Here is a 24,847-nt window from a genome sequence, read left to right on the forward strand (position 1 = left end):
AATATTGGAATCCTAGTGGCATTTTCCCTGGTACTTTTTTTTTTATCTTCTCTATGGTTTCTGAAATTAAACAAAATAATAAAACAAGTCTGTGATATTCCTACAGATAAATTATTTGGAGTCAACTCTCTCTTTAGAGACAGCAGATGTTAAATGGTTTCCGTCTATTTTGCAATTTTTTTTGAGAAAATCACCCATTATAGGACTATATCATCAAAAATTTCTTTCATGGATCAAACCATCAAAATTAAATGGTAAAGTTTAAGTTTTTAATAGATTGTTTGTAAAACGTCCTGGAGTGTGGCGACGGCTGGGTAGTGGAAGTCGTGTCGAGAGTGGAAGTCTGCCAGTGGGGTATTTATCTGGGTAGGGTGGGTCTCCTGTGCACAATTCGATCCCTGGGTGGTTGATGGAAGCAGACAGGGCAGGGTAGGGTGGGGCTCCTGATTAGAATCCCTTTGTCACCTGTGGTGGTGGGAGCAAGCAGAGACGCTCTGTCCCTGGGTCCGCCGAGCCTGGAGTCCAAGGTCTCAGAGAGTTCCGCTTATCTTGTTCTGTGGGTCTTCAGTTGTGCGTGGGTCTCGGCCGGAGCTGCTGCGCGGGTCCGGAAAGCATCCTGGAGTGTGGTGACGGCTGGGTAGTGGAAGTCGTATCGAGAGTGGAAGTCTGCCAGTGGGGTATTTATCTGGGTAGGGTGGGTCTCCTGTGCACAATTTGATCCCTGGGTGGTTGATGGAAGCAGACAGGGCAGGGTAGGGTGGGGCTCCTGATTAGAATCCCTTTGTCACCTGTGGTGGTGGGAGCAAGCAGAGAAGCTCTGTCCCTGGGTCCGCCGAGCCTGGAGTCCAAGGTCTCAGAGAGTTCCGCTTATCTTGTTCTGTGGGTCTTCAGTTGTGCGTGGGTCTCGGCCGGAGCTGCCGCGCGGGTCCGCAAGCGGCCGCACGACACATCATAAGACACTAAATACCCATCTTCTGGAATTGTCGTACCATATTTGATAGGGTTCAAATATGGTAACACCTACAAGGGTGATTAGAGGTCACCCCAAAAGCCTCTATCCCTCTCGGAAAGACTGGCAAGCTACCGAGAGTATTCCGCCCGCACGGAAGAGACTGGCAAGCTATCCGCTGTGTATTCGATATGCCAAAACCAGTAACTACAACTGGTCTCAATCACCTGACCCTGAAGGCTTCACCGACATGGCAGCACTGAGAAGGATGAGAAAGGAGAGGCCGACAAAATCTCAAGGCCGACCTAGGCTGCCACAACGAAGGAAGACAAAAATGATCGTCTGTACTTTCAATGCACGTACGCTAGCATCAGATGCATCCATCGAGGACCTGATGGTACAAGCGCGAATGATCAAGTACGACATCATTGGTCTGACCGAGACAAGAAGGCACGAATCTCACCACGCCGTTTTCGACACTGGAGAAGAATTGTTCCTCGGAACATGCGATAAAAGAGGTGTTGGAGGCATCGGTGTCCTTGTCAACACAAACTTGGCCAAGAGCATTGGTTCATTCGAATGCCTAACAACCCGAATCGGACGTTTACATTTGAATAGATGTGGCTCACTGCCTGCAGTTTCTATCTTCGTTGTCTACGCACCAACATCTCATTATGATGAAAGAGAAATCGAGAAGTTCTACATGGAGCTAGAGAAGTTCTATAAAGAAGACCACACCTTCTACAAGATCATTGTGGGTGATTTTAATGCCAAGATAGGACCGAGAAGATCAGCTGAAGAACTTCACATCGGGACCCATGGCCTAGAATGGAACGAACAGGGTGAGAGACTGTCAGAGTTCATCATGTCGACCAAGACCATCCATGGTAACTCACAGTTCCAGAAGGCAGAATCTAAACGATGGACATGGGAGTCTCCCGGTGGACGATTCCACAACGAAATAGACCACATCATATTCAATCGACGGTTTTGCCTGACTGATGTCGCTGTTGTACCAAAATTTCGAACGGGATCGGACCACCGTCTCCTTCGTGCAAAATTCTACTTCACAGAGCGGGGAGAAAGGGCTGCAAAGTTCAAAAAGAGAACTCCCAGAATGACCACCAACTGGGAACTCTTTGGTACTATTGCGGCAACATGGGAAGATGCCATTGTTGACAACATTGATGAGGAATACGATCGACTGGTTCAGCACCTCCATGAATGTGCTAGGAACGCCAAGAGAGAGATAGCCACAAAAAGTCGCCTATCTTCGAAAACTCTTGAGCTAATTCGCCAGCGTGGTTTGGCGCATGCCTCAGGCAACCGTAAGCTAACGTCCGAGCTTGCAAAGCAGTGCAGAGATGCGATCAAGGAAGACCTCAAAGAGAGAAGAGCAGAAGTACTGGTAGATGCAGCAGAAGCCGGGAAAAGTATTCGTAAGGCCCACCTGTCCTTCGCCAACTATAAGACCAAGATGACTGCCCTCCGACGTCCTGATGGATCCATCACATCCTCCAGAACGGCAATGGAGAGGATTATCCATGACTTCTACTCAAATCTCTTCGATAGCCATGTCCACTTGCCAACATACCAAATTCCACAGGATGGGTATGTTGTTCCCAACGTTCTCCCCTCCGAAATCCGACACGCCATTTCGTCGGTAAAGAAACAAACAGCACGCGGCCCAGACAAGGTCAGACCTGAACACCTGAAGAACCTGCCGTCAGTACTCATCAATACACTGGCTCGGCTCTTCACTCGCTACCTGTCTGAATGCAAGGTTCCGTCCCAATGGAAAACCAGCAGGACCATACTATTGTTCAAGAAGGGAGACATCCATGACATTGGCAACTATCGCCCGATCTGCCTATTGTCTGTCATCTACAAGTTGTTCACTCGAGTCATCCTGAATAGGATTGGCAGAACACTAGATGAAGGACAACCATGCGAGCAAGCAGGGTTCCGCAAAGGATTCAGCACCATCGACCATATCCACACAATAACCAAGCTCATTGAGGTTTCTCGGGAGTTCAAGATGCCGCTCTGCTTAACGTTCATTGATTTAAAGAAGGCCTTTGATTCTGTTGAGACGGAAGCGGTCATTGAAGCCCTAGCCAATCAGGGCATTCAAGCCCAATACATCAGGATCCTCCGTGAGCTCTATTGCGGATTCACTACCAGGATCTCACCATTCTACAAAGAAGTGATCGTTGATGTCAAGAGAGGGGTGCGGCAGGGTGATACCATTTCACCGAAACTCTTCAGTGCCACCCTCGAGAACATCATGCGACGACTGGAATGGGAAGGAATGGGAGTGAAGATAGATGGTCGGCAATTACACCACCTCCGCTTTGCTGATGATATTGTTTTAATAACACCAAACATCAGCCAAGCGGCACAAATGCTGGCCAACTTTGACCGTGAGTGTGGAAAGGTAGGACTACAGCTGAATCTTATGAAGACAATGTTTATGAGAAACAGCCTTGTTCCTGACGCCCCATTCGCTCTCAATGGAACGACCATCTCCGAATGCAACAGCTATGTCTACCTAGGTCGAGAGGTCAACATGACAAATGACCTGGCACCCGAGCTGCGCAGGAGGAAGAGAGCGGCTTGGAACACCTTCAAGAACGTCGAAGAAATAGCTAAGAGGACGAAGAACCTCCGGCTCCGGGCACATCTCTTTGATTCCACTGTTCTTCCTGCATTAACATATGCCTCAGAGACCTGGGCCCTACGCAAACAAGATGAGAACGCCATTCAGGTCTCCCAAAGAAGAATAGAAAGAGCTATGCTTGGAATATCACGTTTCACTCAAATGAGAGAAAGAATCCGGAGTTCTGACATCCGTCGACGATCAAGGATCAGGGACGCTGTCTCATTTGCCAAGGTGTCGAAAATCAGATGGGCTGGTCACGTAATGAGATTTAAAGACGACCGTTGGACTAGAGCTGTTACTGATTGGATTCCACGGGATGTCAAGAGACCGCGTGGCCGCCCACCTACCAGATGGTCAGACTTCTTCCTGAAGATCATGAACGATCGGTTTGAGGCCCTTCATGTTCCCGGAGCGAACAGATGCCATTGGGCTACACTAGCACACGACAGGGACAAATGGAGACGTTACTGGCGCCCGCTCGAGAAAATCGACGACTAACGGGAAGTTAAGTGATTAAGTGATTAAGTTTGTAAAACACTCTAATAAATATCACTGTCACTGTCACACACAGTAACAACAATTCTCACAATGTTACTGGGCCTGCTCAGGCAAATCGAAGAACAACTAATAAATAAAGGTGATAAAAGTAACTTTAATTTTAAGTTTATTTTAGTTTTCTCTTTTCATATTATATTTATAAGTAATACTTTTCCAAGTGTCATCCACAGACCACTACCCTCATTTAACTGGAAATTCTGGAAATCAGTATTTAGAGCTTTCCTCTTATAGTATTCCAAGAATAATAAAATCTGTCCTAGTGAGACACATGTATTATTTTTATGTGCTATGTTCTCATAGGTATTCAATAAATTATAGTTTGAGTAATGGCAGACGCTTGTTATAAGAAATATATAGGCCACAATAATTTGATATTAAAACACTTTATAATGTTGTGGGAGCAGATGTTCAAATTGAATTATGTTTATGTCTCATACATGTATAGACTTTTAAAATGCATATTTTGTTCATTTTAAAAGTCAAATGTTTCCTTACCTTCCTTTATTCTTCCCAGGTATGTCTGTATATATTTATTCATTGTTTGAGTAGCTTTCATGACTTCATTCCATACCCACCATTTACTGTGAAATCCATCAATTACACGCCAATTCTGATGTTGTTCTTCATAAAATTGCTTAATATCAGGAATATTTTTGTGATACTTTGCGTCCTTCACAGCTGTGATGTGTGCACTATTGTGCAGTGGGTAGGGTAGATTACTAAACAGAAAAAAAATGAAGAAATCTCTTAAAACATGTTTTATTTCAGATGATTAAAAATTATCCCTTTTTTCCCCTTCACTCCCAAAAGGGAGCATAAAACGACACACACCATAACCCATGTCACTGGACCTGTGCCAGGCTGTTTCATTCACGGTGCCCCAAAGGGGGGCGGGTGAGACCCCTTCCCACCCCAAGGAATCTAGCCTTGGCAGCTGAAAACCTCCAGAACTCAGCTGCTGCCATGCTCAGGCCCACTCTCCACACGCTTGGGCAGAGCCTCATCCAGAAGTGAACATATTTCTGGACCATGTGACAGCATTTGTGGCCACATGATTTTGAATTACCTAACCGTAACCCTAACCCTAACCTCACACCACTCATACTCCAAGAGTAGCACTGTAGCACTGTCCTCCTGTTGTTCATCAATTTGCTCGAGTGGGCCCAGTAACATCTCCATCGTGAGACTTGTTATTATTGTGTTTGGCATCTTGAATACGTCATGGGTGGCTTGGCAGGCTTTGCCATGCGGGCAAGATACTTTCAGTAGCTTGCCAGGCTCTGTGAGAGGGGTGGAGTAATCAAACCTGGCTCGGCCAGGCCGGCTGTGCTCAAGGCAAAAGCCCTACCTCTGTGCTATCTCTCCAACTCACTCCAAGAGTACTGTACCACATTTGATGGGGTTTAAAGCAGGAGGCAACCAATCTTAGAAGGAAATGTTTTTTTACAAATATATGTGGGCTGGAGTGATAGCATGGCAGGTAGGGCGTATGCCTTCTCTCCCATCCAGTCTTTACTCCCCCCACACACACCAGGTACCCATGGGAGTGTGGCCGCCTTAGAAGCGGGCGTGGCTTCTTTAGAAGTGGGCGTGGCTTCTTTAGAAGTGGGCATGGCTTAATTTTAGGCAGGTCAAAGCTCACGCGGCCGTAGGTAGTTTACTCATACCAAGAAATCTACTCCTTACACCTACACACCAACATGAAGAAACAACGCAAATCCTCACCTCAGAGAGAGGACAATGAAATGAGTCCAGAAGCCTCAGTAGGTGCTATTCACCTAAAGGACCTCTCTGACAAAGAATTCAGATATCAAGTCATGAAGATGTTCAATCCACTCAATGAAACAGTCAGACAGATATCCAGTAAATTGAAAGAGGACATGAAAGAAACAATGGATCGCACAATCGAGAGAATACAGGAAGAAATGAGAGCAGAAATTGGAAAGCTACACACAGAAATGTCACGAATCAAAGATTCCATAGATGAAATAAAAAACTCAGTCTGTGCCCTCAAAAATAGAATGATCATAGCTGAGGAAAGAATCAGTGAGCTGGAACATCAGCAGCACCAAGCCAACAGGCAACAACAAACAGTGGCAAGGGACCTCAAAATAGCTCTACAGAGAATCAGAGTCCTAGGATACAATTCCAAGAAAAACAGCATTAGAATCATTGGACTACCAGAAGCTCAGGGAAACAATCCCAATGAAAAATCCACAGTAAAACAAATCATTGCTAAAAAATTTCCAGAGCTCCACAATGCAACCATTCAGATTCAAGGAGCCCGAAGGGTGCCAGCTAAAAGAGACCCTAACAAAAACACTGATAGAGACACAATACTGCAAGCAGCAAGGTCAAAGAAGAAAATCACATACATAGGAGCACCCCTTAGACTTACAGCAGATCTATCAGAGGAAACCCTCCAAGCCCGAAGGCAGTGGCAAGATATAGTGAAAAAACTCACGGAAATGAATGCTTCACCAAGAATACTCTATCCAGCTAAACTCTCACTCAAAATCGAAGGAACGGTACACTATTTTCTAGAGAAACAGCAGCTCAGGAACTTCATAGACTCAAAACCAAACCTAAAACAAGGGCTAAACGGGCTACTATAAGACAGGACAAACCCTACAACCACAACAGACCCTTACAGAAAGATGACACAAAACCCCATAACAATAATCTCTCTCAATGTCAACGGTCTAAATTCACCATTTAAGAGACACAGAGTGGCAAAATGGATACAGAGACAGAACCCAGCATTCTGCTGTCTACAAGAAACTCATCTCAACAGTCAGAGCAAACACAGACTCAAAGTCAAAGGATGGAAAACAATCCTGCAAGCAAACAGCTCCTTCAAAAAAGCTGGGGTGGCCATACTAGTATCTGACAACATTAGTTTCACGTTGAAAAAGATTAGAAGGGACAGTGAAGGCTATTTTCTCTTCATCAAAGGATACGTACAACAGGAAGAAATCACACTCTTAAATGTACACACACCTAACGAGGGAACAGCTAAATATTTAGAACAACTGCTAACAAATTTTAAGGAGGACATTTCTGGCAACACAATAGTACTTGGAAACTTCAACATCACCTTAACACCTTTGGATAGATCAACAAGAACAAAACTCAGCAAGGAATCATTGGCTTTGAAAAAAGAAATAGAAGAGAAAGGGCTTATAGTCCTGTACAGGGCTTTTCACCCCCAAAAGAAAGAGTACACATTCTTCTCCAGTGCGCACGGAACATTTTCCAAAATAGACCATGTGCTAGGCCACAAAACATACCTCAATAGAATCAGGAAGATGGAAATAGAATCGACCATCTTTTCAGACCATGATGCACTGAAGATAGAAGTGAATCACACACAGACACAGAGAACCAAATCAAACACCTGGAAATTAAACAACTCAATGCTGAACAACGAGTTGGGTCAGGAAGGAAGTCAAGGATGAAATCAAAAGATACCTGGAAACAAATGAGAATGAAGACATGAGCTACCAGAACCTATGGGATGCAGCAAAAACAGCATTAAGGGGAAAATTTATAGCTCTTCAAGCATATCTTAGGACAGAAGAAAGGATGCACAGAAACAACTTGACCTCACAGCTCAAGACCTTAGAAAACAATCAACAGAAAGAGCCTAAATCAGGCAGAAGGAAAGAGATCATAAAACTTAGAGCAGAAATCAATGACATGGAAACCAGAGATACAATTCGAAAGATCAATGAAACCAAGAGCTGTTTCTTAGAGAAAATAAACAAGATATATAAACCACTAGCAACACTCACAAAGAACAGAGAGAGAGAACCCTAATAAACGGAATCAGAAATGAGAAGGGGGATATCACAACAGAAACTAAAGAAATCCAAAAGATCGATCATCAGAGAGTACTACTTTGAAAGTCTGTATGCCACGAAACAATAGAACCTAGACGAAATGAATAAATTCCTGGACTCATATAATCTTCCAAAGATGAATCAAGAAGATCTAGAGTATCTGAATAGACCTACTAACATCAAGGAAGTTGAAACTGTAATCAAAAGTCTTCCCAAAAACAAAAGCCTAGGTCCAGATGGATTCACTAGCGAATTTTCCCAAACATTTAAAGAGGATCTACTGCCAGTCCTTCTCAAGATTTTCCAGGAAATTGAAAAAACGGAAACTCTCCCAAACAGTTTCTCTGAAGCCCATATCTCTCTAATACCAAAAGGAAACAAAGATACCACAAGAAAAGAAAACTACAGGCCAATATCCCTGATGAACATGGACGCAAACATTCTCAACAAAATACTAGCAAATAGAATTCAACTACTCATCAAAAAGATCATACACCATGATCAAGTAGGATTCATCCTGGGGATGCAAGGTTGGTTTAACACTCGGAAATCAACCAACATAATCCATCATATCAACAAAAGAAAAGATAAAAATCATATGATCATATCAATAGATGCAGAGAAAGCATTTGACAAGATCCAGCACCCCTTTATGATGAAAACCCTAGCCAAAATGGGGACAGAGGGGACTTTCCTCAAAATAGTTAAAGCCATCTACCACAAGTCAACAGCAAGCATCATCCTCAATGGGGAAAAACTGAGAGCCTTCCCTCTAAGATCAGGGACGAGACAAGGATGTCCACTCTCTCCACTGCTGTTCAATATAGTACTGGAAGTACTTGCAATAGCGATTAGGCAAGAAAAAGACATTAAGGGCATCCAGGTAGAAAAGAAAGAAATCAAGCTCTCACTATTCGCAGATGATATGATACTATACTTAGAGAACCTAAAACCTCTACCAAGAAACTCCTAGAAACAATAGGCTTGTATAGTAACGTTGCAGGCTATAAAATCAATACCCAAAAGTCCATGGCTTTCCAATGTGCAAATAGTGAGAGAAGAAAGTGACATGAAGAAAACAATCCCGTTCACAATTGTGCCCCAGAAAATCAAGTACCTAGGAATCAGCTTAACGAAGGAAAAGAAAACTATAAAAGGCTACTACAGGAAAAAAAAGAGGACACGAGGAAATGTAAAAATATCCCCTGTTCATGGATTGGGAGAATTAACATTGTCAAAATGGCAGTACGTCCCAAAGCACTGTACAAACTCAATGCGATCTCTATTGGAATACCCATGACATTCTTCAAAGAAATGGAGCAAACACTCCTGAAATTCATATGGAACAATAACCCCCCACGAATAGCTAAAGCAATTCTTGGGAAAAGAAAATGGGAGGAATCAACCTCCCTAACTTCAAACTCTACTACAAAGCAATAATAATTAAAACAGCATGGTACTGGAAGAAAGGCAGAGCTGTAGACCAATGGAACAGGGTTGAATATACTGACATCTCCCCCCAAGCATACGACCATCTAATCTTCGAAAAAGGGGCAAGAAAAGTGAAGTGGAGCAAGTAAAGCCTCTTTAACAAATTGTGCTGGCAAAACTGGATGGCTACATGCAAAAAAGTGGGCTCAGATCTCTGCCTAACACCATGTACAAAAGCAAGATCAAAGTGGATTAAAGACCTCAACATCAGACCGGATTCCATAAGGTACATTGAGGAAAAAGTTGGCAAAACCCTCCATGACATAGAACTTAATGGTGTCTTCAAAGATGTCACACCGCTGGCCAAGCCAGTGAAAACAGAGATAGACAAATGGGACTATATTAAACTAAGAAGCTTTTGCACCTCCAAAGAAACAGTGACCAAAATACAAAGACAGTCTACAGAATGGGAAAGAATATTCTCCAAATACACATCCGACAAAGGGTTGATATCAAGGATATACAAAGTACTGGTTGAACTCCACAGGAAAAAAAAATCCAACCCCATCACAAAATGGGGAGATGAAATGAACAGAAACTTTCTCAAAGAAGAAATCCGAATGGCTAAAAGGTACATGAGAAAATGCTTGACATCATTAATCATCAGGGAGATGCAGATCAAAACCACAATGAGATATCATTTCACACCACAGAGACTGACCCATATCCACAAGAACAAAAGCAACCGGTGCTGGTGCGGATGTGGCGAGAAAGGAATACTCCTTCACTGTTGGTGGGAATGCCGACTGGTTCAGCCCTTTTGGAAAACAGTATGGATGTTTCTCCAAAAATTAGAAATTGAGCTCCCATTTGACCCAGCAATACCACTCTTGGGAATATACCCCAGAGGAGCAAAAAGTATGTCGAAGTGACATCTGCACTTGTTTGTTCATTGCAGCACTCTTTACAATAGCCAGAATCTGGAAAAAACCTGAGTGCCCGAGAACAGATGCCTGGTTAAAGAAACTTTGGTACATTTACACAATGGAGTACTATGTAGCTGTCAGAAAAGACGAAGTCATGAAGTTTACATACAAGTGGTACTACATGGAAAGTATCATGTTAAGCGAAATGACTCAGAAAGAAAGGGATAGACATAGAAAGATTGCATTCATCTGGGGAACATAAAGTAACAAAATAGGAGACTAACACCCAAGAATGGCCGAGATTAGTACCAGGAATATTACTCCATGGCTTGAGGCCAGCCTCACATGCTAGGGGAAAAGGGATGTCATATAGAGAAGGGAAAACCAAATAAAGGGTGTTGGGAGGATCCTCCCAGGATGGGAGAAGCATGCTGAAAGTAGACTATAGACCAAACATGATTGTCACCCATTGCCTCTTTTGCAAACCACGACACCCAATAAGAGAGAGAGAACAAAAGGAAATTCTCTGCCACAGAGGCAGGGTGGGCTGGGGGGATGGGGGGTGGGAGGGATACTGGGATCCGTGGTGGTGGGAAATGGGCACTGGTGGATGGATGGGTATTTGATCATTGTATAATTGAAACCCAAGCACAAAAATTTGTAAGTCTACAACTGTACCTCATGATGTCTCACTAATAAAAACAAACAAACAAAAATTGGACCACACCCAGCAGTGATCGGGGTTTAATTCTGACTGAATTGAAAAAAAAAAACCCAACTATATATCTTCCTCTATAACCAGTCTACAAAAATAAAGGGGGACTGTGGGGACTTAATTCTGGCTCTGCACTCAGGGATTACTCATGGTGGGGATTGATAAATGGGGTGTTGGAAATTGAACCCAGGTCAGCTGCATACAAGGCAAACAGAGTACCTACTGAACTATCACTCAGGCCCATTATTTTTTTAGAAGCCCAATTTCTTTCTCTTATGTATCTTAAATCAAAATGAAAAGATGGAAACCAGTACAAGGAGCCTTCCCTGAAAGGTTCCCACAGGTTCTAAAATGTCTGGAATCCTAGGAACACTGGTGGCAGGAAATGTACAATGATGAAGGCACAGGTATTAGAACATTGTATAACTGAAAATTATAAACAACCTAATAACTATGTATCTCATGGTAATTAAATAAAGATAATATTTTTTAAGCTGTCTGGAACAGATTTTTGTTTTTTAAATGTAGGAGTACCGCTATTTATTCAGCCTCTGATTAGGCTGATTGAATTGGGTATGAACTCCACCTTACTTTTTCTTTCATTTTTTATAATTTTATTTAAAATATTTTATTTAAAACTCAACCCGGAGGAGGGTGGGTTGAGTATCCCTATCCACCCCGAGCAGAACCCTGACAGCTGAAGACCTCCGGGACCCAGCCAAAGCCATACTGAGACCACTCTCCACACGCTTGGACGAGGAACCAGCAGAGGAACCCAGGTGTACGGGACCTGGGGCTGAGATCTCCAAGCCTGCTCGGTTCAGGACTGGTCCTCCTCCAACAAGCTCCCCCACCTTCCAGTAGCTAGACAGTTACACCCACCAACTGCTGTGTAAACCCATTAACGGCCATCAGAGACTATAAAACCAAGCTCCTGGAAGCTTGGCCGCGCCCTTTTATTCTCTAGTTCTCACTCTCAGAGATCCCGGCAGGCTACTGAGAGTATCATACCTGTCAATATGCCTGACTAGGAACACCGGTAAAGGTGATTAGGGGCTGCCCCAAAAGCCTCCATCCGTCCTGGAGAGCCTGGCAAGCTACCGAGAGTATCCCGCCCGCATGGCAGAGTCTGACAAGCTACCCGTGGAGTACTCAATATGTCAAAAACAGTAATAATGAATGGTCCTCATTCCCCTGACCATGAAGGAGCCCCCAATATGTCAACGGGCTACACTTGCATGTGACAGAGACAAATGGAGACATTGCTGGGCCTGCTCAAGCGAATTGAAGAATACCGGGGTGATAGTAATAGTGATAGTGATAATTTTATTTATTGAATCACTGTGAGAGCAGTTACAAAGCTTTTGGGTTTAAGTCTCGGTCATACAATGAAACACCCATACCTTCACCAGTGCCCATTCTCCACCACCAAAAACCCCAGTATACCCCCATCCTAACCCTCCCCCTACCTGTGAGGCAGATGATTTCCACATTACTCTCTCTCTACTTTGATTACATTCAATATTTTGACATAAGACCCACCATTATTATTTGGAATTTTACCCCCACACTCAAATCTGCCGAAAAGGCAACAGTAAACAATTTGTTTTCTATTGCAGGTTATGAATAACATATGATATTGCTGGTTACTGTCGCTGGGCCACCCCAGGGGGGGAAGGGTGCTGTTCTTCCGCCTGCTCCCCCTTGGCAGCTCAGTGGTCGGCGACTTGGGGTCTGGGTTAAAGTTTATTCCTTAATCAGCATTTTCATCCTATACATTACCTTGGCTCCTTTTTTTCAGCAGCACCAATCTTTTAAAAATTTCCTTTAGGGGCACTTCCAGCTCAAAAATGACTATGGGGATGATTGACCTGGCTTCAAAGATATTCACTTGATGTTTAGTGACAGGGTACCCATCAATAACAACACTAACATATGATTTGTTCCTGAGTCTCTGGGATCATGGTCGTTAAGCAGCTTGATCAGAAGCCAGAGAGGTCATTAGTGAGCAGCGATTCAGGGTCTTGTTGGGACAGGGAGGTAAGGGGTGGCTCCACCTCCATCCCATGAAGCCCTGCGTGTCTCATCACTGCGGGCCCAAACCTGACTGTCCAATGGCCTCTGGAAGATGGCAGCCGCCGAACCGCCTAGGGGAGCAGGCGGGTGGCCCAGCGTTGGTAACCTATTGCAGGGACCGGATGCATTTCTGCCAAAAGCTGTTGGGTCTGAGATTTGTTTTTGAGTCTCTGGGATCATGGCCATTAAGTGGCTTGATCAGGAGCCAGTGAAGCTGTTCATTGGCGGTGACTTAGGGTCTCGTTGGGGTGGGGAGGAAAGGGCCAGCTCCACCCCCATCCCGTGAGGTCCCACGTGTCTCGTCACTGCGCGCCCAAACCTGACTGTCCAATGGCCTCTGGCGGATGGTGGCCATTGAGCCACCAAAGGGGAGCAGGTGGAGGGACAGCGCCCTTTCCCCACTGGGGTGGCCTGGCAACAGTAACCTACTGCGGGGTCTGGATGCATTTCTGCCAAAAGCATTTGGGTTTTGAGATTTGTTTCTGAGTCTGAGATTATGGCCGTTAAGCAGTTTGATTAGGAACAAGAGAGGCCATGCTTCCAATTATATAGCTGAGCTGGAGGTGGTTTGTGAGTGTGTCTCCCACATACCTAACTTTTGGCTGTTTACTTTCTTGGTAAACTTTGCTCCAAGTTTTTGGGGTCTGGCCAATGGCACTACAGTAATTTTGGGGTATCTGGAAGTCTGAACACGCCATCAGGCTTCTGATGCACTCACCTCACAGGTAAAGATTGACCTGCTGGCGGCACCATACTCCCTGGAACAGATTTTTAAAAAATAAATTTTTAAACCAGTGAGCCTATTTAGCAAAAGTGGAGTTAGTCAATCAGATGCAGGCGTTCTGATGCTCACTTGTTGCCTCAACACATTGCATCCCCCTATCTCCCACCACCCGCAAGGAGTACTTGCCTTGGAGGATCATCCAGTTAACCTGCTCTGCTCTGGGTTAAAGTTTATTCCTTTATCAGCATTTTCATCATATACATTACCTTGGCTCCTTTTTTTTCAGCAGCACCAATCTTTTAAAAATTTCCTTAAGGGGCACTTCCAGCTCAAAAATGACCATGGGGATGATTGACCTGGCTTCCAAGATATTCACTTGATGTTTAGTGACAGGGTACCCATCAATAACAACACTAATAGGGAAAAAAATGGGAGAATTAAAAAACTCCAGATTTCTTACCTTTTATGCAGCCCCTATTTTCTTACAGAATTAATGTATTTCTCTAGGATTAGTCCCATGTTCCTCCTTATATAATGGAATTTTCCTTCTTCACATCTCACATCTCACCCTCTTTATATATGTATGTATATATGTAAATATGTATAGATATATGTATATGTACATAATATATGTGTATATATTGTGTGGGTGTTAGGTCACAGTTATGGTGTTTAGGGGCTTACTCCCATCTCTGTGCTTGGGGGTCACTTCAAGAAGTACTTGTGTTACTATGCAGTGCTGAGGATTAAATCCATTCACTCACCCTATTGAACTGTGTCTTTAGCCCTAACCTCTTTCAATCCATGAATCACAGAAGGGCAATATGTGTACATACACTTTTCTTCATTGTGTATTTGTGTTTTGGTAGAATTCAAGAAAAAATAAGCATTAATATCTTGAGCATTAAGTAAAGTAAAGTAAAGGCCCTCCCGTTGATCGTCGATTTGCTCGAGCGGGCCCAGTAACGTCTCCATTGGAGACTTTGTTGTTACTGTGTCTGGCATATCGAATACTCTCGGTAGCTTGCCGGGCTCTCCGAGAGGGGCGGAGGAATCGAACTCGGGTCGGCCATGTTGGCTGCGTGCAAGGCAGACGCCCTACCCGCTGTGCTATCGCTCATTAGGTCATTTAATTGCTCTACTTCTAAGCATGATGCACTGGATGAGGACAGTTTCAGATTTGGATTTCAAAGTTGACTTGATTGAAAGTATCTCTGACTTTCAGTTTTCAGTAAATAAAGGGAAACTCTGTGTGTGTGTGTGTGTGTGTGTGTGTGTGTGCATGTGTGTGTGAAGTTTGTAGTTTTCTTCTTCTTTCTTTCTTTCTTTCTTTCTTTCTTTCTTTCTTTCTTTCCTTCCTTCCTTCCTTCCTTCCTTCCTTCTTTCTTTCTTTCTTTCTTTCTTTCTTTCTTTCTTTCTTTCTTTGTAAGGGGTAGTTTTGGGCCACACCTAAGATCCTGATGTTGAGTCCAGGGTACTGACAATAGTCTCTTGTGACTCAAAATTGTTTTGTATATTCGTTTTCTTGCTTTTTGTTTGTTTGACTGCTGGGGCTGGGGGTGGGTGGGTGTTCGACCACACCCAGCTGTGCTCAGAGCTTACTCCTTGCTCTGTGTTCAGGGATCATTCTTGGCAATGCTCCGGACACTCTGTGTGGTGCCAGGGATTGAACCTCAGATGGGTGTGTGCAAGGCAAGTGCCTTACTGACACTGACTGTACTGTCTCTCTGGCCCATGGGAAATGATACTTAACTCCTAAGAATTGTAGATTAGGTATGTGAAACAATTACAACAAGGCCTGGAAGAATAAATAGAATCTAAAGAAGAGATTTAGCATATATGGGTAAAGTTATACTTTATGCTTGCTTTGATTGAAAGTTCTCTTAAGAGGTTGGGAGTGTGGAAGGGGAGTGGTTGAGGCGAATTCAGTGCTATGGTGGTAGGAATCATTTCATCAGGCCTCATCAGGTCTCTAAGAAGAAGGGCTGGAGAACTGATTAATAGGTTTTGGGGCCACACCTCAGTTGTCTGGAGGCTAATCACAACTCTGTACTCAGTTTTCTTCTGTCCCTTCTGTTGGGGAACCGTATAATACCAGGATCCAACCAGGTCTCCTGCATGCTGAGTGTATGCATTGGCTATTGAGCCATCTCTGTGGCCCCTAGGATGGGGATTAATTTAAATTAACCCAACAGTTTAAGATAATTAAAGAGTTCCTGCCAAACTGAGGGAGAGAAATAGAGGCATTCTGCAAATTCTGGGAGACACAGTTCTCAAAGCCAAGGAACTCATTCCATCGTGGGAGCAAGCTGGGACATGCTGGTTCCTGCAGGCCTCACCCACCCCTGCCTGCCTCACATAACAGGTTCCTAGGACTTGAATTGTTTATCAAAGAATGGTTTGGAGGCAGTTTGATTCCAGATGCCCTCTCTTGGATGATCTCCATCAATGTCTCCTGTTTTAAAAGTGTCCTGAGAGTGAGAGATGCTGGAAAAATAAATAAATAAATAAACAAACAAACAAATAAATAAAAAGATCAGGAAGTCTAACAGCCATAGATTTTGTCTCTTGGAGGGTAGATCCATATAGGGCACTCAGGGGGAATGGCAGTCCCAAGTCTGGTATGAAGATGAAATTTCACCTTCTTGGCACAGTCAAGGTTGTCTACATGGAGATCACTCATTGGCAAAGCTGTGTATCAGGGAAGAAGAAACTCAGTTATCATCAGTCCCTAGACCTTTCCTGAAAGAAAAAAAAATGTAATATACTAGAATCTGTTTCCTCAGAACTGAAATGAGGAGAACTTTCTAAGAATTTAATTAGGGACAGTGACAAGGAAAAGCAGAGAGGCTAAAACAAAAAAATATTACTAGGATTGACACATATGCTGCCCAAGCCCATGTACTGCTTGTGCCCCTGTGGCCAAGCACATGTGGTGCCTGAACACATGTGTCACCTGCATCTCCTCTCTTGAGATGTGTACTTTTATGCTTTTCTATCTAAAGCTGGGATGTGTGTAGGGGCTCTCTTCACTCTTAGAGAAGCCCGCATTCTCTCTTAAGCGTGTTACTCTCTCTCTCTCTCTTACTCTCCACTCTCTCCCACTTTTCTCTTCCTCCTTCCCTTCAAAAACCCTCCAAATAAGGGAAAGGGTGTTGCTCCCTTCCGCCTTCCACAGCCCCGCCTCTCCGCCCCCCCCCCCCCCCCCCAGCAGCAAGGTGCTGCCTCAGAGCTTATTGGAAAGCCAGGTATGAGCCGGCTGTGATGGGCAACTGCAGTCTCATGGGAAGGGGGACGGTACCGGCTCATCCTTCACACCCTACTGAGGTCACGAGTTGCCCCCCATGAATGGCTCTCCGGCACGACCATGGCTCCAGAGGCAAAAGGACTTAATCCAGAGCCTGGCAGCTTGTGGCAGAAAAGTGAATGGACCATGCATTAAATTACGGCACCATGCCTCCCTGAGAGGGAAAGGGTGTTGCTCCCTTCCACATTCCCCCCCTCCCCCCCCCCCCAGCAGCAAGGTGGCTGCCTCTTCAGAGCTTATAGGAAAACCAGGTATGAGCCAGCGGTGAAGGGGCAACTGCAGTCTCATGGGCCATAGCACCAGACGCACAGAAACCAATCTCGTAGTTATCTGGCTCTTTGCAGAAATCCAAAATCACATGGCCGCTATCGGGAAATTCTAAACAATAATGGTGCATCTTTTGTCGGAATGAATGTAATCAATGTAGAGAAGAGTTAAGTAGAAATCATCTGCCTCACAGGCATTGGGAGGGGTGGGAGGGGGTATATTGGGGTTTTGGGTGGTGAAAAATGAGTACTGGTGAAGGGAAAGGTGTTTGATCGTTGTATGTATATATATATAGTGTTAAAGAGATAGAATAACAGATAAGGTGCTTGTCTTGCATGTGGTCAGCCTGGGCTCAATTCCTGGCATCACACATGGTCCTGAGCACCTCCAGGAGTGATCCCTGAGCACAGAGCCAGGAGTAGGCTCAGAAAACTGCTAGGTACCCTATCCCTCAAACAAACATAAACCAATCAAACACACATACAAAAAAATCTTGAGTCAACGGGGGACCACAGTCAGTGCCCCCTGATTAGGGCATAGGTTTCACTGGTCTATTCCGCTCAGTGTGGCTGTACTTCAGGCTGAGCAGTGGAGGAGAGGAGTGGAAACTGAAGAGTGAATTCAAGCCTGACGCTCCCACATCCAAAAGCAGCTTCATGGGAAGGGCCCAGCAGGGACCATTTCCAGTGTACCAGTACCATCCGAGGGACTAGGAGGCACTCTTTCTCGTCACTTCGTGGGTACAGGAGACACTGAGTATCAAAAGTCACATCAGAGACAGGAAACTATGGAAGCGGGAGTGGGTGGGGAACTGCGGGGAAGCAGGGTTGTGGGGGTAGTTCAGGGGTCCCTGGGGAAGAGGTCTACTTGGCATTTTGGCAAATGAGTGCCAAAGCAAAGTTTTAGCCTGACACGAAATTGAAATATAGAACTACAGAGGTGCCTTTGAGAAGTAGATCACACCTTTCACAAGAGCTCTTAATAAGCTGAAGTGTTTCATGTGCTAGAGAAGAATTTTTTGAGAGATTCCATTCTCCCCACCTCATCCCACCCAGTCTACTTACCCTGCAGTGTTGCAGATACTTTCCATCAGACATACTTCTAGGGCTTGAATAGCTAACTCATCTGGTACTGTCTCTCCTTTATAAAGATGCCACTTAATCACAAGAGCCAGCTCTGTTTCGGGTTGGTGGTGTATTATGTACCGCAGAGCATCTCCCATGGACAAACTCTTTAAACCGTACTCCTTTGCAAAAGCTCGGGCAACTGGAAAACACCCAAACCTTAATCTTATTGTATTTCATCAATTTACCAGTTAACCTGAGGTGTAATTTTTGGTTAAGAGTGCCTACATTTTGCATTCTTGAAAGAAATGTTGGGAATTAAAATTAGTACATTTAGAAATCATGAAATTTGCTTATAAATGGATGGGCATAGATAGTATCATGCTGAGTGAAATGAGTCAGAAGAAGAGGGATGGATATAGAATGACTGCATTCATTTGTAGTATATAAAAAAATATGTAAAGGTAAGGTAAAGGTAAAGGCCCTCCCATTGATCGTCGATTTGCTCGAGAGGGCCCAGTAACGTCTCCATTGGAGACTTTGTTGTTACTGTGTTTGGCATATCGAATACTCTCGGTAGCTTGCCAGGCTCTCCGAGAGGGGCGGAGGAATCGAACTCGGGTCGGCCATGTTGGCCACTTGTAAGGCGAACGCTCTACCCGCTGTGCTATCGAAAAATATGTAGTAGAAGACTAATATCCATGGCCAGGAAAAACAGAGGTTAGGAGGACTGGTCAACGGTTGGATCTAACCACAAGTGTATGTGGGGCTGAGGGCAGGTAAGATAGAGAAGAGACCTGTATGACAATAATAGCTGGAAATTCTCATGCTGGACAAGATCTGAGGGTTAAGAGTAGGTAAAGAATATTCTTGGTAATCTTTCAGTATCAATATTGCAAACCACAATGCCCAAATGTGGAAACACACACACACACAGAGAGAGAGAGAGAGAGAGAGAGAGAGAGAGAGAGAGAGAGAGAGAGAACAGCTTTGTAAGGATCTATCCCACAGTGATTCAATAAAAAAATGTTTTTTAAAAAATAAAGCTACTATGAACAATGGAAGCCAAAAAATTAGGTCATTTACTGAATTAACACTGTCAAAGTCTCAGTGGCACTTCAGGTATGGTCTGATGGATTTAATCGGTAAATTCTGTAGGGTTTTAAAACATTTATTTCTCCCTTGTTAGTTTTATTTTAGTTTTGTTTTTGCTTTGATTTTTTCCCCCACTCCAGGTCAGGCTCAGAAGCTGCTCCCATTCTATACTACAGCTGTTCAGATCAGAGGTGTGGAGATGAAATTCAGACCTGCAGATCAAGCATTTATTCCACTGAGCTAAATCTCCAGCCCTAATTCCCACCCTCAAATCAATGTAATTAACTTATTCAATGTTCACTGGTAAAGTTGAACACTTCTACATGTGTATAGGTAGGATTCACCACTCTATGGTCTATTTTTATTTTTTTTAATTTTTTTTCCTTCTAACTTATTTTATTTTATTTTTTTATCATTTTTTTTATTAGTGAAACACCATGAAGTACACTTATAGACTTATAAATTTTTGTGCTTGGGTTTCAGTTATACAATTTTTAAATAACTAAATCAATAGCTTTGTAAGGATCTACCCCACAGTGATTCAATAAAAAAAGTTTTTTAAAAAATAAAGCTGCTATGAACAATGGAAGTCAAAAAAATTGCTTTTATTTTCCCAACAGAAAGAGCCAGATTTTCAAGAGCTCTATAAGGCATCTTATTTGTTCTAATACTATAATACGATAATACTATAATACTAGTCTCACAATGGAGACATTACTGGTGCCTGCTTGAGCAAATCGATGAACAATGGGAGGACAGTACTACAGTGCTACTATAATACTATGTGTGCTAATAGTTGATGATGTGTCCAAAATAGAAATCTTAACATTCCTTGGTCACTGGATTCTACCATTTACTTTCCCTAGCCACTTCCTGATTCTATCACTGTCACTGTCACTGTCCTCCCGTTGTTCACTGATTTGCTCGAGCAGGCCCAGTAATGTCTCCATTGTGACACTTGTTACTGTGTTTTGGCATATTGAATATGTCACGGGTAGCTTGCCAGACTCTCCGAGAGGGGCGGAGGAATCGAACCCGGTTTGGCCAGGCTGGCTGGGTGCAAGGCAAACGCCCTACCTGCTGTGCTATCACTCCAGCCCCCTGATTCTATATGGTAGTATGTTCTATACAATCAGGTCCTGGTCCAGGAAACAATTTGTAAAAATTATAACCGCAGGGGCTGGAGCTATAGTAAAGCAGGTAGGGTTCTGGCCTTGCACACAGCAGACCCAGAATTGATCCGCAGCATTCCATATGGTCCTCCAGAAGTGATTTTTTTTTTAAATTTGTGAGACAAGAAGTGATTCTTTTTTTTAATTAAAAATTTATATTTTTTATAAAGGGACTGTGCTTTACAAAGTTATTAATAGTTGAATTTTAGGCATATAATATTTTAACAACAATCCCACTAACCAGTGTCAACTTCCCTCCACCAGTGCAGAGCCAGGAGTAATCCCTGAGCACTGCTGGGTATGGTCCAAGAACCACCCTCTTCCTCCAAAAATTAGAGTAGCATACCTGGCATTTTAATAATAATACCTGGTATTATGGATAATTTTCCTCTTGTGACTTTATTTCATATTTTTAACTATTCCATCAGATGGGTAGAATGGATATTGAAATCCCAGTGTTTGAGAGAATGGAACTCCACTCAAGTGGAATGATTTATCCAGGGTCCTTATTGCCACTGGCTAACAAAGCCAGACCAACTTCCACCATGGCTCCCAGTAAGTAGTAGATATGGGTGTGCTACATTGTGGCACTTATCCTGAGTGGACACAGCAAGGAAACCTACTTACTCTATCAGGTAACCCAGTGCAGTGAGGACACTCCTACTCCCCACCCCCAACCCAGGAAGCAGCTCCCTGAAAAGCAAATAGCCCTTGATCTTTGCCACAGAGATCTGGATCAGACATTTTTTGTTTTGTTTTTTGTTTTTGTTTTGGGGCCACACCTGGTGATGCTCAGGGCTTTTTCCTAGCTCTGTGTCAGAGATCACTCCCGGTGGGTCTCTAAGGACCACATGGGATGTCAGAAAATGAACCCAGCTCGGCTGCGTACAAGGCAAGCACCCTACCCACTGTACTATTGCTCTGGCCCGATGCTTTTTTTTTTTTTAAATTTTTTTCCTTTATTTTATTTTATTTTTTTACAGTTGTAGATTTACAATTCTTTGTGCTTGGGTTTCGATTATACAATGATCAGATACCCATCCCTCCACCAGTGCCCATTTTCCACCACCATGGATAATATCCCCCCACCCCCATCCCCCCATCCCCCCTGTCTCTGTGGCAGGGCAATCCCCTGTGTTCTCTCTCTCCGTTTGGGTGTTGTGGTCTGCAAAAGAGGCATTGAGTGACAAACATGTTCAGTCCATAGTCTACTTTCGACATGCATCTCCCCTCCTGAGAGGATCCTCCAAACATCCTTTATTTGGTGCTCCCTTCTCTATCTGAACTGCCCTTTCCTCTAGGATACCCGGCTGGCCTCTAAGTTATGGAGTAATCCTCCTGGTGCTGATCTCAGCTATTCTTGGGTATTAATCTCATACTTTGTTACTTTATATCCCCCAGATGAATGCAATCTTTCTATGTCTATCCCTCTCTTTCTGACTCATTTCGCTTAGCATGATACTTTCCATATTGTACCACTTGTATGTAAATTTCATGACTTCATCTTTTCTAACAGCTACATAGCACTCCATTGTGTAGATGTACCAAAGTTTCTTTAACCAGTCATCTGTTCTTGGGCATTCAGGTTTCTTCCAGTTTCTGGCTATTGTAAAGAGTGCTGCAATGAACAAACAAGTGCAGATGTCACTTCGACTATACATTTTTGCCTCTCTGGGATATATTCCCAGGAGTGGTATTGCTGGGTCAAATGGGAGCTCAGTTTCTAATTTTTTGAGAATCGTCCATACTGTTTTCCAGAAGGGCTGAACCAGTCGACATTCCCACCAACAGTGAAGGAGTGTCCCTTTCTCGCCACATCCACGCCAGCATCGGTTGCTTTTGTTCTTTTGAATGTGGGCCAGTCTCTGAGGTGTGAGATGGTATCTCATTGTGGTTTTGATCTGAATCTCCCTGATGATTAATGATGTAGAGCATTTTCTCATGTGCTTTTTTGCCATTCGGATTTCTTCTTTGAGAAAGTTTCTGTTCATTTCATTGCTCCATTTTTGGATGGGGTTGGATGTTTTCTTCTTGTGGAGTTTAACCAGTATTGTGTATATCCTGGATATCAACCCCTTGTCAGATGTGTGTTTGGTGAATATCCTTTCCCATTCTGTAGACTGTCTTTGTATTTTGGTCACTGTTTCTTTGGAGGTTCAGAAGCTTCTTAGTTTAAGATAGTCCCATTTATCTATCTCTGTTTTCACTTGCTCGGCCAGTGGCGTGGCATCTTTGAAGATACCATTAGCTTCAATGTCATGGAGGGTTTTGCCAACTTTATCTTCAATGTACCTTATGGTTTCTGGTCTGATGTTGAGGTCTTTAATCCATTTTGATCTTACTTTTGTACATGGTGTTAGGCAGAGTTCTGAGCCCATTTTTTTGCATGTAGCCATCCAGTGATGCCAACACAATTTATTAAAGAGGCTTTCCTTACTCCACTTCACATTACTTGCACCTTTATCAAAGATTAGATGATCATATGATTGAGGGGAGATGTCAGTGTATTCAACCCTGTTCCATTGGTCTGCAGTTCTGCCTTTGTTCCAGTACCATGCTGTTTTAATTATTACTGCTTTGTAGTACAGTTTGAAGTTAGGGAGGTTGATTCCTCCCATTTTCTTTTTCCCAAGAATTGCTTTAGCTATTCGTGGGGGCTTATTGTTCCATATAAATTTCAGGAGTGTTTGCTCCATTTCTTTGAAGAATGTCATGGGTATCCTTATAGGGATTGCATTGAATTTATACAATGCTTTCGGTAGTATTGCCATTTTGACAATGTTAAGTCTCCCGACCCATGAGCAGGGGATATCTTTCCATTTCCTCATGTCCTCTTTTATTTCCTGAAGTAGCGTTTTGTAGTTTTCTTTGTACAGGTCCTTTACTTCCTTAGTTAAGCTGATTCCTAGGTACTTGATTTTCTGGGGCACAATTGTGAACGGGATTGTTTTTTTCATGTTGCTTTCTTCTCTCTCACTGTTTGTGTATAGGAAAGCCATGGACTGGCCCGATGCTTTTACAGTGTAACATCTTATAAAAATTAACTTGTGTTTCAACAAAGAAATGAGACATCAGGCTGTTTGTATTTTCAAGCCGTTTGTGGTGGTGGTGGATTTTAGTTTAAAAAATTTTTTTAAAAATGTTTAAAATAATTTATTATTCAAGAGCACATTTAGGTTTATAGAAAAACTTCTCACAAAGACAAACCTGTTCTCTCTATGCTCTCTTCTTCTCAACTATGCTGGTGGGATTTTATTGAAATACCAATAATCTTCCTTTGGAAAACATTTCTGTGAACATTTAAAATGTGACAGCTAAGGAACTTTTGAGTTTAATTATTAAGGAGTTTTAATAAGCAAAACAAAGCTTTCTTCTGAAAAACTGGAACATGAAGTTCCCCTTTTGGTGGCAAGTTAATCTTTGACCTTTTCCGTTTATTTTCTATGCAGTCATTGAGTCTTATAATTATTCTTTTAAATATCACTCATATCTTTCCAGTTTATTTTCATAGCTATGGAGTGTTCACATGATTATCACACGATGTTGAAATACAACAATCAAGCTATTGTTGGATTGTTTGCTTAAAGTAACCACTACCTCCAAAGTCCAAATTTATACAAAATTTACCTCCACAAAGATGAAGAGAATAGATTTTTATTTTTTTAACTCACAACGCAATAGGTTGTATTTATAAAAAATATAATTTTAAATATTACTTTTATTCCAGTATAATCTTAATAGTCCCCTGGTTACATTTAAAAGTGATATTCACTCACAATTTCCTATATTTTCTTTAAGTTTTGATATCAAGTTGTGCTAATCTAAAATAATTTGTATTTTTTAATATCTTTTGATTATATAAAATGTATTTTAAAAGTTGTTTTTTTAATCTTTTAAAAAAATTTCTTTTTTAAAAAAAATGACACTGAAAAAAAAAAGAAACTGGGGGAGTCAATGCTAGTAAACTGGGTAGGGAATTTGCTTTGTATATAGCAGATCCAGGTTTGATACCTGGCACCACTTATGCCCTTTCCACCCTCTCACGGAGCCCAGCCAGGA

At 42.9% G+C, this 24,847-nt stretch overlaps 1 protein-coding gene across 1 annotated transcript in view; it reads right to left on the bottom strand.

Annotated features, from left to right (window-relative positions):
• The window catches only part of AK9 (adenylate kinase 9), a 138,346-nt gene that overhangs the window by 12,258 nt on the left and 101,241 nt on the right, over window positions 1-24,847 (bottom strand). Inside the window, exons 32-34 of the mRNA XM_056125450.1 lie at window positions 18,522-18,723; window positions 14,150-14,296; window positions 4,665-4,888 (exon numbers count right to left, since the gene is read on the bottom strand). Of these exons, the coding sequence (XP_055981425.1) occupies window positions 4,665-4,888; window positions 14,150-14,296; window positions 18,522-18,723 (573 nt within the window). The remainder of the gene's footprint in view (window positions 1-4,664; window positions 4,889-14,149; window positions 14,297-18,521; window positions 18,724-24,847) is intronic.

Source organism: Sorex fumeus, unplaced genomic scaffold (genome assembly GCF_029834395.1).
Source record: "Sorex fumeus unplaced genomic scaffold, SorFum_2.1 ptg000054l, whole genome shotgun sequence".
Taxonomy (NCBI): domain Eukaryota; kingdom Metazoa; phylum Chordata; class Mammalia; order Eulipotyphla; family Soricidae; genus Sorex; species Sorex fumeus.